This window comes from Tachypleus tridentatus, chromosome 3, assembly GCF_004210375.1.
Source record: "Tachypleus tridentatus isolate NWPU-2018 chromosome 3, ASM421037v1, whole genome shotgun sequence".
Lineage (NCBI taxonomy): Eukaryota > Metazoa > Arthropoda > Merostomata > Xiphosura > Limulidae > Tachypleus > Tachypleus tridentatus.
Genome location: NC_134827.1, coordinates 18,618,281 through 18,633,837, shown reverse-complemented (window position 1 = coordinate 18,633,837; position 15,557 = coordinate 18,618,281). Strand labels below are relative to the sequence as shown.

Genomic DNA, 15,557 nt, shown 5'->3' with positions numbered 1-15,557 from the left:
GTTAGGGTTGGACCCCTCGGTGTGGATTCCTGTACGTGGTAAAAGGACCTCCAAGGGATGGTTCTGTTCTTTCTGGTTACCTCCTATGGGATCTAAACATCCACCCACGTGTTTGCTGTGCGTGGCAACCCGTGAAGGGGAAGAGAGGATCCTGGTGGTTGAGGGGTCCAACCCTAACACACCACTTTGGCCTTGAATTCCTGTAAACAGGCAGCCTTTGGGTGGTCCTCCTTGGGTCAATCGGCTGGTCCAGGTGGCTGGGGGTGGGTAGGAGAGTAGATCATGTAGTCTTCATTTCAAGTTCATAAGACCAAAGGTAATCTCATACTCCCTTATCCAAGAAAGATCACATGTTGTTATATGACAATGAGAGAAATTGTAGTTGATCTGGGAATCCAACATCTGGCAGTGAAAACATATCTGTATGATGTAAACTATATCACTCAAAGATATATAATGATAGAAATCTCCTCAAGCACAGGAACATCCTTAGGAAGATAGCCATTGAGGGATAGTGGAAGGGGTAGAACCGTAATAATCTGCAAGTGCTTTCACATTGACACACTACATGAATGAAGTAACAAGAGTAGAAATGAGTGACAAAATGCAGACATCTGTAATACATGTGCGAGGACTTACTTTGATTGGTTTAAGTCTAAACCCAAAATCCAGCCACTGGGAATTGATATTCACATGGGGGTAAAATGAGGGCTCCCAACTGAAGAGGTGAGCTGCAATTCTGATGGCACACTTCCACGTTACACAATGAAAGATTTGCCACGCATACGAGTAGAAAATCACTGCTCTACTTTCAACTGAATGGTTTTACAATAATTTATATATATATATATATTATTTGCATTTCATTATCATATTAAGAAGGAAGCTTCCATGGTCCACTACCCCAATGGCTTGGAACTGGAAAATGGTAAGGAATCTCAAATTCCACTAGAAGCAAAGGGAGGAGAAAGCATAGTGGAGTACAGAGGAGTGACACTTCTCAAGACAGTGCAACGGATTACCTCAAAACCAAATTTTGTAAAGCATACCATAACAGGTAGGGATAAGCAGCTATCTTCTTCTGCTTTATCCATGTAGTCCTTGAGTAAGTATGGTCTGAGAGTGGGAAACTTATGAAGCAAATTTATTGCAAGGATGAACCTATAAGCAATCTTGTGGAACACTCCATTTCTGCAACATACATTGCATGGCTATGGAATTATAATGGTTAAATCATTATGTTTTTTGTGCAGCTTTTACTAGTTTCAGTATGCCTGGATAGAAACCTCTCTCTATAGAGCAGGATCCACGAAGAAAAAGAGTTGAAATGCCTTGAAAATAAGAGGTACATATACTGAAAGGTAACTTAGTAAGCCATAGTCTCATAAAAGAGTGAAGGGTGGCAGCAGGTATATAATGATGTCCGAACAAGAAAGAAACAGCTACCTAAAATAAAGAACTGAAAACAAATGTGTGAGTAGTAGTTCCAGTTCTTGACAGATGAAGCACCTCCAATGGACAACAGTTAAGATATGTAGAAAAAGGGAAGGTGCTTGATCTGAGTAAAGAAATGAGGAATTGATGATGAAGCAAATTAAAGCATGTACTGGACCAACAAGGCCATGTGGAACTAACTGAAAAGAAATGTAGAAAATGGTAAAAAATAGAAAAGTTGAAAGGAACATATCATGAATCACAAAATAGAGGTAAATAAAATAAATGATATAGATCAAAGGAGGTAGTTGAACCAGAAAACATAGAAACCCAGATTTGTACTGGTCAGGAAATCAATTAGAAAGACCTGAACGAGAGTGACATTTACAAATAAATAATTTGGAGAAAAAACTGATGAAAGGAGAAAAACTAATGTGAAAAATTGAATAAATCCTATCTGAATATAGTAAGGAAGTGGAAAACCCATCATCATAGGGGATATAAAATCTATTATCTTATACTAAAGAAGAATGAAGGGATAAAATTATGCTGTCTGTTATGGGTTCAGCCATTATACAAGGAAAGCAAGTAATACTGGGAGCAGGCAAAGTGGACCCCAGCCTACAGGGGACCCACACAAATGAAATTAAGGGTAAGATGTATAAAGTGTAAATCAAATAAAATGAAGGTAAGAAATTAACAGACACTTCTAAAGTCAAACCTAACAAGATATTTAGTGTAATTAGCAATAATCCTCAAGGAGAACTACAAGTAAACTGAAAACAAGTTATATGTGTTAAACCTAATTGAAAAGTGAAGGACAAAGGATATCTCTAAGCTAAGTTAAAAATCTTAACTTAACAAGAACAATAGTAAAAAAATGAAAATAAACAGGAATTTATAAAATAAGCGTACATAAACAATAACCTATGTAAAAGACGTGATCCATAAATGAAAAACAATACAGTTAAACTAATTATTGATATTCCAGTAATCGTAAAATAACAAAAGTCCCAAGTAGTAGTGGTATAAAAGAAAGAATGTTATTAAGCCTAATTTTTAAGCTGAATTAGACTAAGTGTTTATTAAACTAATGAAACTTATATTATAAAACTCAAATAAGTACAGATAATAATGTTAAAAGTATTCAAAAACCATAACAATATAAAGTATTATATTTCTAAAGTTGGCAGATTGTATGTCAAAGTGTGTTGTTCCTTAAACTCAAAGTAAGGCCTGATGAACATCAGTTACCTAGATGATCAAACTCTTGATGAAGAAAAGCTGAATATTTTCCAACGAAGTACTGTGTATTGGATTAAGTCTGTGTAAATATGCAAAAAGAACATATAACCTCTAAACTGGTAACAAAAGAATTCATAATGCAAAATGAATAACCAAACACAACTGTGTTGGAAGAAACAAAGAAAAGAGGATTTTAAATTAAGTAATATATAAATTCTGTAACTAGGTAGAAATACAAAATAATTCCACTTTGGAACAAGTCACTTTATAAATAACACTACTGTATAATAAAGAGTAAATATGCCGAGAGAAATTAATACAAAAGATATAGAAACAGAATAAAAATAAAACACTTTAAGAGAGTACAAATTAAATGTTAGAACACAAGTACTGCCAAACAAAAACTCAGTAGAATTGAAAAGAGGAGTCACACGTGGCACAAAAGTATGTGGAGGGTTGTTGCATGATTGTTTTCATTCAAGACACACTAGAATCAGTCAGTTAAATATGTGGAAGATTTAAGGCTTTTGGCATGCAAAAACATTTTTGGCATATAGAGAGCAACAATGAACAAGAATAGCCATTCACATGAGAGTAAGTAATGTACTGCATTGGATACAACTTAAACCACAGTTACAACAGATTTTATATATTCCACATATGTTCTTTACGTCAGTTATATTTTAACTTAATTAATGATATTAATTAATTTTAATTGAGGAGTAAAGGTTATTTGACATGCCACATTACTCATGAACATAATATCTATTTTTATTGACAATGATGGAACATTTGGTAAAAATATTCTTTCCTTGTTTCCCTTACCTATTGTCTGTAGTCTGGTACAACCACAAACTTAATTAATTGTAGTTTATTACAGTGTTTTTTACATATCATAAATATATCAATTACTACATATTTTAAATAATTGAATTCTAACATTAGACCCTCATTACAACTTGTAATTTGGTTCAAGTTATACCAGACAGACAAATAGAAATCTGAAGTTTCAAATTAAAGAAAATAAAAATCCCTCTGATAAATTAAAAGCTAGTGATTCAGCCTTGACGAAACATGTGACAAACTCTTCAAATGGTACTGAGAGGGACAACTTACAAGTACTTAAAGGAATAGAATCATAAAAATGAAATAAATATAAGAAATCATAAGAAGTTAGTTAAAACAAAATGATTCTGAGAAAGAGATTTAGGTCCCGGTGCTACAAAAATAAATTTTGTAAACTGTGCTACTGTTCAATATGCAAATTATACACATACATTTACTTGTGTATATAAGTGAAACTTCCTGTGTTTCTCTCACTTCCTGAATATAGTGCAACACGTTTCACTGGAAAACACAGATTTTTAGTTCAATATTTGTTTTTAGCTTCAAACAGTAAATTACTGTGCATTTTCAAAAAATGTTGAAATCTTCAACTGATTTTATAAATCTATGTGTTTTAGTTGTAAGAGAAACATAACAGAAGCAACAATTGAGCTGTTTATAATTTCAATTTATCCAGCTGATAGATTGTCTTATCACGAAATAGCAGTAATAATCTTACTTGTATAGAATAGATTATTTAAAAAGCTTACACTCGTACTTAGAAGGTTTACATCTTATTACCAACCTTTCACAAACACTACAGCTATACTTACACTGTTACCAACTTTCAGGCCTTTGCATTCATTGGTGTTTCGTCTCTGACCTCTGAATATAAAACCACCAATTATACATAAATAATCATCAGAAAGAGCAGTACAAGAAGATACACACATATAGTTCTGGGTAAAACAAAAAAACACCAAAAAAATTCACCTTTCATTTTCATGAGTTGTATACCTGAAGTTTATTTTTACAAATTTTATAAAAGGAACATGTTTAAAAAATATAGTTTTTCTTCAACGTGAGTAACATTCTGCATTAACAAAAAATTATTTTATTTCCTACAGTTGAAAATGTTTGAATTAGTTTAACTCATGCTGTTCGTTAACTCTGGCATTACACATTGACCAAATGATCAGGGTAAAAGTGAGATCTATACTCACTTTGACATCATTAAAACCTTTGTTGATTTGTTACCCAGTACATGCATCCAATTAAGAAAATGAAACTGTTTTAAACTACTACTTATGTTTTTGTTTCTATATGTTATTCAAAAAAGCACTAAATTATATAACACAAACAACATAATTATGCTTTTATAATGAAAGATCAATGGGGTTAATGTTTTTAATGGAAAACTTGATGCTAGAATCAGAAGATGAAACACAATCACAGTTAACATCCTTTAAGCTAGAATAATGAACAAGTCATAAGATATGCTTATTCGACATCCAGTTTTTGAATGATGAGCATTTGTATCATCCCTATCTCTTTGGATATCATATTAAAACAGAATGTTGGTTACCATGGTCATCCATGTATCTCTTTATCCTAAGCTAGAAAAAACCTCAAATGTTGATACATTGATCCATTCTGATAGACTCTTGACATAAGTCGATCTCTGTATTCCATGGTCTTTCCTTCCTTCAACCTTTCAGTTTTTTCCCCTTGTAACATGTCCTACAAATTCCAACTGTCTTTTTATGATGTTAGTCAGCAGTTCTCTCCTGCAACCTGCTCTCAATAAAATATGTTCATCTGAAGTGTGAGTAGTCCAGCATATCTTTAAAGACCACAACTCAACCAATTCAATTCTCTTTTCCATAGAAGGTGATACTATCCAACATTCATATGGGAGAACTGGTGTAACATAGCAATCCAAAACTCTTAATTTTATCCTTGTAAAAACTTCACTATTTGTCACTATGTCTTCTATTTCCTGAAATGAATCTTTTGCCACCTCTATTCCCCATTTTATTTCATGATCACATTTATCATCCAATATTCTCCAATTCCCATGTAGTTAAATCGATTGACTTTCCTTATCTGTTACTTATATACAAGAATTATCTTCTTCTGCTTTGTGGTAATCATACATTCTTCTTGCTAAAATTAATACTTTAATTCTTCTTCACACTTTTACTGACAAATTTTTCTAAACAGCTTCTCTTCTAAATCAGCTATGGAACTGTCATAAGCATAATGCAAGTTGTTTAAGTTCTGACCACCAATGACCAGCCCTGGTAAATCCCAATGTACGAATTAAACAAATCAGGTTAAAAAAATTAGAGCCACAAACTTGCCTCATGCCTGTCTTAGTTTGGGTGAAATCACTTAATTTATTTTCTATCTATTTACTGTTGCAGTTTGGTCCCAATAGAGGTTTCTTATAATTCTCAAGTCTTTATCATGAAAATACAATTCTTCCAGAATTTTGATTAACTCCACATGCTTGACTCTATCAAAAACTTTGATATAATCAATAAAACACAAGAAAAGGTCCTTTATTTTTATTGCCCTCTCTAAAAGCATTTGTATCATGAAGACAATATTTCTTGTACTACATTGAACTTTTAAAATCTTTGGTCTTATTCTAATTCAAACTCTCATTATCAACATCTTTAATAGGATCTTCTTCACATAGCTCATTGAACTAAAGGTTCGATGGTGCTCATATTTGATGGCTCCAGATCTTTCAACAAGCACAACAATGATAAATGTGCACAGATCCTTAGGTATTCCACCATTTTCATAAATCTTGTTGATAATAGTTGTTAACTTTACTATACAACATTCTAACAAACAATTTGTTTGTTCTACTGTAATATCATCTGGTCCTGGAATTTTATTAGTTTTCATTTTTTCATAACTCTTTGTGTTTCTAAGCTCATACAGTTTCACATCTAAAATTTACATTCACTATGCCACATTAAAAAAGAACTATTCATTTTACTTTTAGAACACTGGGTACTGAGTAAAGAGGGTACAGGCAGAAGTATGGAGTTCAGTGTTAAATGCCTGTTGTAACATGGAAACATGGAGAATAGCCAAATACAATATTTCTTTCTGAATGAGATGACTCTAAAGAATAATTTTCTATCCATTAAAAATATCTAGAACAAAAATTAGCAGGAAAATATAAAAAATTCAGAGGGTTTGTGCAATGTAAGATGTTCATAATGAGTCCTAGGCATGAATAAAATGAACTTTGGAAATCTGACGTCCAACATTAAGTTTTATTGAGTAAATTCAACAGTGAGCATTTCTTGTATTTACTGATATAACTGCAGTACTACAGGGGTTTCTGTGGCATATCATGTAATTTGTTTTGAACTTAATGGCATTTGTTTACAGATAAACAAATAATTACATTCTCTCTCTAACATTGTAATCCCACCAGATGTTTATTCTGGTATTTCTTTTCATACTCAATTTCTGAATTATATTTCAAAAACACAAGAAATATTTTTTCTCCACACTCAAGTCAGATCCACACAGTACAAGAAGCCCAGTAACCTTTACACACATAAAATGCTGTATTTTATTTGTTTTTGACTTTTTGACTCAAATAACTGTTTTGGAGAAAATGGCAATATTCTGGAAAAAGATTCAGGTTTCATTCACAAATTTTAAAATACACTACATGCTAAAACTGGAAAAACCCAATTAGAAAAAAATCTGCCCACAGAAATGTTGTGTTTCACATGAAGTAAACCTAAATACAATATGGGAATTAATTAATGAAATCTTGTCACTGTCTTTGTTAATTAATATGAAGACTTAAATATGGAGCACAGAATAAAAAAAAGGGTTAAATATAAAACTTCTTTTAAATAAAATAATTAAACCTTCATACCCAAGACACGAAGAATAATATTTAATATCAATAATTTCACTTTTTGCATTGTCTTGCAGTTTGACTGTTGAGGTGATTTTCTGTGGAAGAAAAATTATTTATATCGTGAATCAAGTCTATATTTGAGTTTGGTTATTTTCTTAGTTTAAAATGTAAATACACCAAATATTTTTGTGTAAGTTGAATATTCAAAAAAATATTAAAGAGAAAAAAGATAAAACTTGTTGGTGGATATAATTTGCTTTTTCTTACATTTGAAATACAGTTATAAACCAAAAAATTGCCATGTAAGGCATTATTAAACTGATTGTTATTAGAAGTTCATAAGATCAGAATAAATCTTACTAGCTGTAATTAAAAACTGTCAAAAGTAATAACTTGCTTTAAATCTGTAAATATTAAAATTGATAAAAATATTAGAAAAACAATATTGACCAAAATATGTTATAAGAAACAGTCAATACATTTCTGGCTATTAATACTCACACGTACAACTTACACTATACTGGTCTTTCACGAGTTCCACTATATTAGAGGAATCATTTTCTAATCTTCCAACAGTAGACCCTTCCAGCTGGTCACTGAGTCGCTTATAAATGAGAAACTGATCACTCGTGATAGCAAAAATGATATTCACTTTGTTTCTTTTAACTTCCATGTTAATATGGCTGAGAGATGGATAGTCTTGATGGATACTCATGTTGTAATTACCATACTTATCCAGGTAGCAGAGGCCATCATTTGGCTTGATAATACCTCCCAACTATCATAAAATAAAGGCAGAATCTGCTATCTTTTATGAACATAGTTTTGTATCACTTAAATTAAAAGTAAAAGAAAGATTGCACAATGCAGGGTTTAAGTTGGCCTACGTAAGTTCTATATTAAGCTTACTTAAGATCTCATGTACACAAGTACAAATGATATTGTCCTTTCAACAATACGATGCTAACAACAAAATTTACTTTCCAGTAGTGTTTTCTCATTTCTTGTGTCAGAACCTTCAGCTGGATTTTCTTACACAAGATAAAACAGGTTTAAAACAATAGTGATCTGCTGATAGTGTAATATAATAAAACAGTCTCTGTTTCAAAGATATAACTATAATAAGGGCATGTGAGCATTAAAAAAATATACATCTTTTGATGTATCCAATTATGAATTTGTTTTGTTCACAATGATTTTGAGTTAGTATTAAAATATATTACAAAACATATAAGAAATGAGTATAAGTTAAAAAACAAATTCTCAAACACTATGTTATAGGAAAAACTCAAAGGCCAGGGGGCCATCTGAGGCCACTGTAAACTGGATTTCTAGATGCTCTGTGGTATTATATAGCCAAATTGAGAGTTCACTTAGGAGTAGGAAGGTTGAAATAAAACATTCACAAAAATGAAATATATGTATAGCCATTCATATTAACTTACTTTATTTATTGATTGTTAAATATGGCTCATTTAAAAATGGTGTATTTTTGATAATGTAACTACTTAGAGACCATTGAAACAATACCAGAAAATAAAGAAACAGGGAAAGATAATCAGCAGTTACAAATGAAAGTAACAATCTTGTTCTATAAGTTACATCTAACTAGGCATGATATTAACTATACTTTAGACTAAGGAGATAAGTGCACCAAATTCTTATGTAAGTAATTTCAGTCATGGATATTTTTTTCATGAACTGAATAAAAAAAAAAAACCTTTGCAGTTGGGTTTTAGAAAAACTATGACAGATTTCTGGACATTGTAAAATGTGCAATACGCTAACCTTTCCATCACCAGCATGATGAAAACCACTGTCCGAGGAAAATAGTAGAATTTTTCTTGATTTGTTTCTCCATGCAATATGATCCTATAAAATATGTACAATAAAATAGTATGAATACACATTCACAAAGATAGAACATTAAAGAACAGATGAAAATACAGTAATGATTAAATTGTGTTTTTCACTCTTAGATAAGTTTCAAAAAGTTATAACACAACACGTTCATTGTATGAACTGGCAACAGTTTGGTTGCCCCAAGCAACAAGGTTGGTATTATTTTCATTTCTCACTCCATAAAAAAATCAAGTTTCATGTAAATTATGTTGCATTATTTCAGATAACTGCTTCATACAAGTTTTATAATAGTCATTCACTTTTTTTTTTTAATAGGTCAGATCAATGCTCCTATTTTCAAACTGACAGACTAGAGAAAAAGCAACTGGTCAGCAGCACCCACTGCCAACTCTTGGGATATTCTTGTCTGACCAAACAGTAAGATCTGAGTGTCACTCTTATTGTACATCCATGAACCCAAAATTTGTCTATACCACTGTGATAGTAAAGTTTGGAGCAGAAATGGTCCAACATTGATGATATAATAATGGTGGGTAAATTATTCTATCCATATATTTATAATAGCTAATCATTACGATATCAAATGAAAATCTAAATGCTACTGTGATGCATTTTGATGGTGTACTAGATGCTATTTTCATCATGGATAATAATTTAAGATTATTAACTTGTTTTTTATTCATATTTATGACAAAGCTAGAAAGGCTATCAAATGTTTTTGAAAATTAATATCTTGCCAATAAAACTAATTAATGGACATTTCGTTATGTATTTGATGATACAGTCAGTAGCTGTTGGCTTCAGTCTGTAAATCAAGGCTAAACACTAATAATTCACCTTGAACTGAAAAGGCTTTTGTTTTTGTTTGCTTTTATGAAAAGCTACAGAAAGGACTATCTGTGCTTTGCCCACCATCGGTATTGAAACCTGGTTTCTAGTAATACAAGTCTGCAGACATACTACTGTGCCACTGGGGGACAACTGAATAGGTCTATACATTTAAAAAATAAATATTGTAATAATAACTTACATGGCAAACAACTGCTTGCATTATGGCATCAAAGCCACCTTCTGGAGCATCAAGATTCCCTGAAACACTGGCAGCTTTAACTTGTTTTTCAAATTCCTTTGTATTAATGCTTAAAGGCATGTGGTTCTTGAAGCCATATGGAGGAGCACAATTTGTGCAGGGCTCTATTAATCTAGAAAACAAGTTATTACAGGATTTAAAATATATACATATTTGTAATCATAATCAAAAGGTTAAAAAAATGTGGTTAAAAAGCTTTAAGAGACAATAAAAACACTCACGTCAGGTGAAACCTTACATATTTATTCAGAGACAAAGATGCTACTTTCAGTAATCAATGAAGAGAATAAACTGATTTTAAACAAAAAACACAAAACATTAATTTATCAGTTTATGTCATGTTAAAAAAACTCAAATTCTTACTATCAGAAGAAAACTACAGGATTCTTATCTTGCATTTAGCACATACTTTTCAGGTATGGTGCTGACATAGGGCATAACAACCTTATCAACAAAAGATCCAAATCCCAAATGAAAATTGTTTGTGATGTTTCCCATGGTAGTAGCCAGCAAGTTTCCTAAAGCAGCTAACTTATCTTTGTCGTCTTCCATTGACTTGGATAGATCCATCAAGTAATACAGGTCTACTGGATAGTCCACTGCTTGCCGAAACTCCACATTCAAGGAAAATGGACTTTCTAGAAGAAACATTAAACATATTCAGAGCTCCATTGTCATGTCACTTTAATCACTGCTTGCCTTATTGCAATACTATTAACTCAAGAAATGTTAATATTAATTTTTCTACAACTGGTTATTATTTCAACACTTACAACACGCATAATACTACATGATGGAAGATTCCGTGTTAATGGCATATTCTTCCTTGACTGGTGAATTATAATAACTTATGAATTTCAAAATTATCATTAGATGTTATAAAAATATTATACAGTTTATAAGTTTTTCTATTTTGTATAGGCCAAAACCAGTAAATACTGACTGTCTGATAAATTACATACTACCTGCAACATTTTTGGATGCAAAAGATTTTTCTACGTATGAAGTTATGCCTCAAAGTCATTACATTTTTGTTTACAATTACAATAAATACTTCTAGCAGACAAGAATTTTTCTATATCTTGGTTGACAGTTCTAGCTAATTTTAAAGATTTGGCACTTCATATGGAATCTCCAAATTCCTCACAATCTTAATGTTACGACTATTACAATATTTTATAAAACTCTTTCGGTTATATGATTTTTTTTTACCCATGGGGTGTGGTAAGGTAATAATATCTTAATAATAAAACATTAAAATATTTTGTAGAACTCCATTTGTTATGGACAATTTTGTTCCATAGCTTGCAATCAAATTTGAAGATCTCCAAACAAATTTTAAACCATAAATAACACAAACAAGTTAAAAGGAACTAAATTTTATATTGGTCTAATGCAAAGACACAAGTGCTAATGTAACAGCTAGTACCACTGGAGAAGAGCTTTTAAAAGATCCAGTTATCTGTTTACACTTTTAAGCCCTCTCAAGTAATCAATTTAAGCTTTCTTTGCTCAGCTGTAAACTATAGTAAAAGATAAGTGGAACTACTGTTGACTGACATTCTACGTGTGAAGTAATGAAGAGATAACACTACCATTTTACATAGATACAATATCACTGCACTCAAGTGTACTTAACAAATTAGCTAACAGTCACTGACACCTTTATCACACTTACTAGCTAGCTTTCGCACGTAGCAAGTAGAAATATTGAATTATGTCTTCTATGTATGTTTACACTAATACTTCTCTTAGATTAGAGTAAGAAAAGTTGATTCCAGAAATAAAAGTATCTAGCCATAAAATACTCTAACACTAGCAAATGTCATCCCAGACTTTATTATTACACATAAAACTCAGTGAATGAAATATGACAGTAAACCAAACTATTTTAAAAGACATTAACTAACTGTTATAACATTCACTATATCATCTTACAAAACCATATTTTAACCTACAGAAACACAACACGACATAATACACCTCTCTTTATTAATTCTAAAAACATCACCTGTAAACCACGTGTATTTTGTCTCAACTCTTTCACCAAGTGTACCTCTTTAGAGAATTCTCATGGGAGATTAATATCTTTATCATCACAAAGAAAGGGTATTTGCCTTCAAACTTACAAGGTTGTCAGTTTCAATTTTCAGAATAAAGTAATAAAATATTAAAACATGTTATTTTTATTTTTTTATGTCTAAAAATACACCTAACACAGTGAGAATATATATACATCTAGCAGAAGATAGGATTAGATGAATTCTAGTAAACAAAATAAAAACTTTACCTATAAAGTTTTTCACAAGTAACTTCATGTGGTAAGCTTGTAAATCAAAAATCCAAATGGCTTCTAATGATGTTTTCTAATATCAGTGTATCAATAATAACAGATACACGAATTAATATATTACTATTAAATTTACAACAATATCAAAGTATACTTTATTACCATTCTCAAACGTTTTAATGACCTATCATAAAATGAAATGTGAAACTCCAATTGAGGAACCAAACATTTGTAAGAAAAACAGGTCAGTAGCCACAGAAATCTGCTTTAAGGTCCATAACAAACAATGAAGAATTTCCTCCAAACTCTGCATCACTCTTGTTAAGTAGCTGCTCTTAAAATTACAAAATCATCTGAAATAAATATAGGGATGAGTATATTACAAAAAAACTAAAACAGATATTTTAATGACTTACTCGGTTTAAACTTTAACTTAATTTTCTGTGGTTTTATCTGAACAGCATCTTCTTCACTAGTTCTTGCATCACTTAAATGCCTATCCTATTCAGAGATTTAATTAGAACAAACATCAATGATGCTTAATAATTAATAAAATAATTTATGATATCAAAGTTAAGAAATACACAGTAATAACAGTTTGTGAAATTATATATAAGTACAAAAAAATGAAGTTTTTTGAAAGCTGGATAGATAACACAGAATAACTAAATGATGTAGCAAATTTTGACTTCAGTGTATGTCTAGGACCAGTATTAAAGTCTAAATTTCATTATGCCTCATAAAATTCTGAGGGCAGTTTTTGTTCTGCCCTACTTATGTTTTCTAAAACAGTGGTTTAAAAGCATAGCATATTAAAAGTTTAAAACTCCTACAGATACTTGGAACATGCTTTGACTTAATTTAATACAAAATAAGACAGAAACGAGTATCATCACGAGGGCTAGTGATTTTATTCCCGACTCAAAACATAAGAAGGCTCACAATTGATGACCAAAATGATTGATAGCATATTTAGTGAGACAGGGATCTGAACCTATAGCCCTCAGATTGCAAGTGATGTACCCTAACCACTTGGCCACGATGGGCCTATATAAGAAAGAGGCATTTAATGGTAAGATTAAAGAGACAGAAGTAATTTAATTGTGAAGTGAGGTTATAAGAAGAAACATTTGAATTTAACACTCTAAAGTAGTAAAAACTGAATAAATATTGTACACATATTGTGCACCTAAGTAAATACAAAAATGCTTTAAAATCAGATTTCTTTCCTCATTCTTTTAATTAATTTCCACATAAAAAAAAAATGTTTCTAACTACTTCTCACTACAGTCATGACATAAGTAAATGCCAAGAATTGGATATATTAGCAGTAAAAGATTTTCTCTGTAGAAGCAGTTATAAGTGTAACAGTAGATTATATTGTTGTTACAACTGGAACAGTTACAGATGAAGTTTGTTTGACAGCCTAACTCCTGTGTGTAGCCACTTGTATGTTCATGCTACAATTGAGAAAAAAAGAAGCATTGTAGATATTTCTAAACTAGTAATGAATTTCAAAACAGTAACAAGTGATGATATGGTGTAATAAAAATATTAACAAAATGTGAATATTGAAACAAAAAACCCAAGTCTGCAACCCCAGTGACAGTCAACAAGAAATACTTCTGAATTTTTGGCTTTTGACAATACTAAGAAAAGTTCCAACAGAACAATAAAAAATTTTCAGAAGTAATAGCAAAGTTAAAACAATGTCCCAGACATGACTACAAAAGAAAAAAAATCCATGTAAGTTTGCTTATACATAAACTATCCTTAGTTAGATGAATGAAGAGTCTTAGATCAACTATATCCATTGAAACATTAGCATATTGTTTATCCAAATGTACTTCTGTATAACATTTATGGACAACAAAGGACCTATTGATCTCTAGGCAGCTCCCTCTACTAAACTTTGAAATAAAAACAAAACACTCAAATCTAATCCTTATCATTCAAAGACTTGTTAAGCCTTCCCCCTAGACTCCCTTAGATATACTGCACCAACAATATCTTAAAGCAATCCATTTTAAAAAAAAAGCAACCATCCTGTTAGGAGTGTAAAAATGTCTTAGTCGAAGATGACTTCCACCAACAAAAATTTATATTTGTATCTTCAGGTGTCAACATTCTAACAAATAATTATGAAAAAATATACTGCATCAACACCATCAGTTCTTTGAACAGATTAAAGTAAAACACTGATTAACAAAGCAAAAGCTGTTATTTTTTTATCAATTATCAATCTGACATGTTTTCATTTATACCTCCAGTTTTTCCATTTTGCTGTTTGGGTGAACAATGTCTTTATGAGGACATTTTCTAATCAAATTTCCAATGATGTCGCATCGTTGGCTTCCATCACGATCAAAATCCTACAAAGAAAAATTATTTATATAATTAAAATTTTAAATTCTAAAATCATTAACCTGTTGACTGCCAAGTATTTCAGCTGCTATGGCAACTCCAAACCAAGTTCAAAATACAACTCTAATGCTTCTTCATTTTGTAACCTTTTTCGTGACGCCATTTTGGATCGAAAGTGAAACAATTTGTAAGTAAGTCAAATGCATGTATGGTTCTGACATCTAGCACTGAAGTTAGGTATTATTCAGAACGAATTAACTCGTTCGTGGCACTGTATTACTGATCGGCTTGGACGAGTTATCTCGTCTACGGCACTGAACAGGTTAATGAAACTATTGAATATATTAAGGATTAAAATCCTGTCACTATTTGCAAATAAAGAAAAAATTTAAAAAAGAAAAAGGAAGTGAATATAGGGATGTCAGTCCTTCAAAAACAATGGAACTTGTATCATTCCTACATAATACCACAGGCACACAGTGTAGTAGAATGTTAAAAAAACAAATATAGGATAAATTAAACTTAATTGTCATGGAATATTTACA

At 31.3% G+C, this 15,557-nt stretch overlaps 1 protein-coding gene across 2 annotated transcripts in view; it reads right to left on the bottom strand.

The window, feature by feature from the left end:
- The window catches only part of LOC143246472 (integrin beta-PS-like), a 46,270-nt gene that overhangs the window by 26,911 nt on the left and 3,802 nt on the right, over window positions 1–15,557 (bottom strand). For both annotated transcript variants that reach the window (XM_076493240.1, XM_076493239.1), the window contains exons 4-11: window positions 14,913–15,020; window positions 13,065–13,149; window positions 10,768–10,996; window positions 10,299–10,470; window positions 9,194–9,277; window positions 7,920–8,183; window positions 7,421–7,500; window positions 4,338–4,389 (exon numbers count right to left, since the gene is read on the bottom strand). In XM_076493240.1, the coding sequence (XP_076349355.1) occupies window positions 4,338–4,389; window positions 7,421–7,500; window positions 7,920–8,183; window positions 9,194–9,277; window positions 10,299–10,470; window positions 10,768–10,996; window positions 13,065–13,149; window positions 14,913–15,020 (1,074 nt within the window). The remainder of the gene's footprint in view (window positions 1–4,337; window positions 4,390–7,420; window positions 7,501–7,919; window positions 8,184–9,193; window positions 9,278–10,298; window positions 10,471–10,767; window positions 10,997–13,064; window positions 13,150–14,912; window positions 15,021–15,557) is intronic.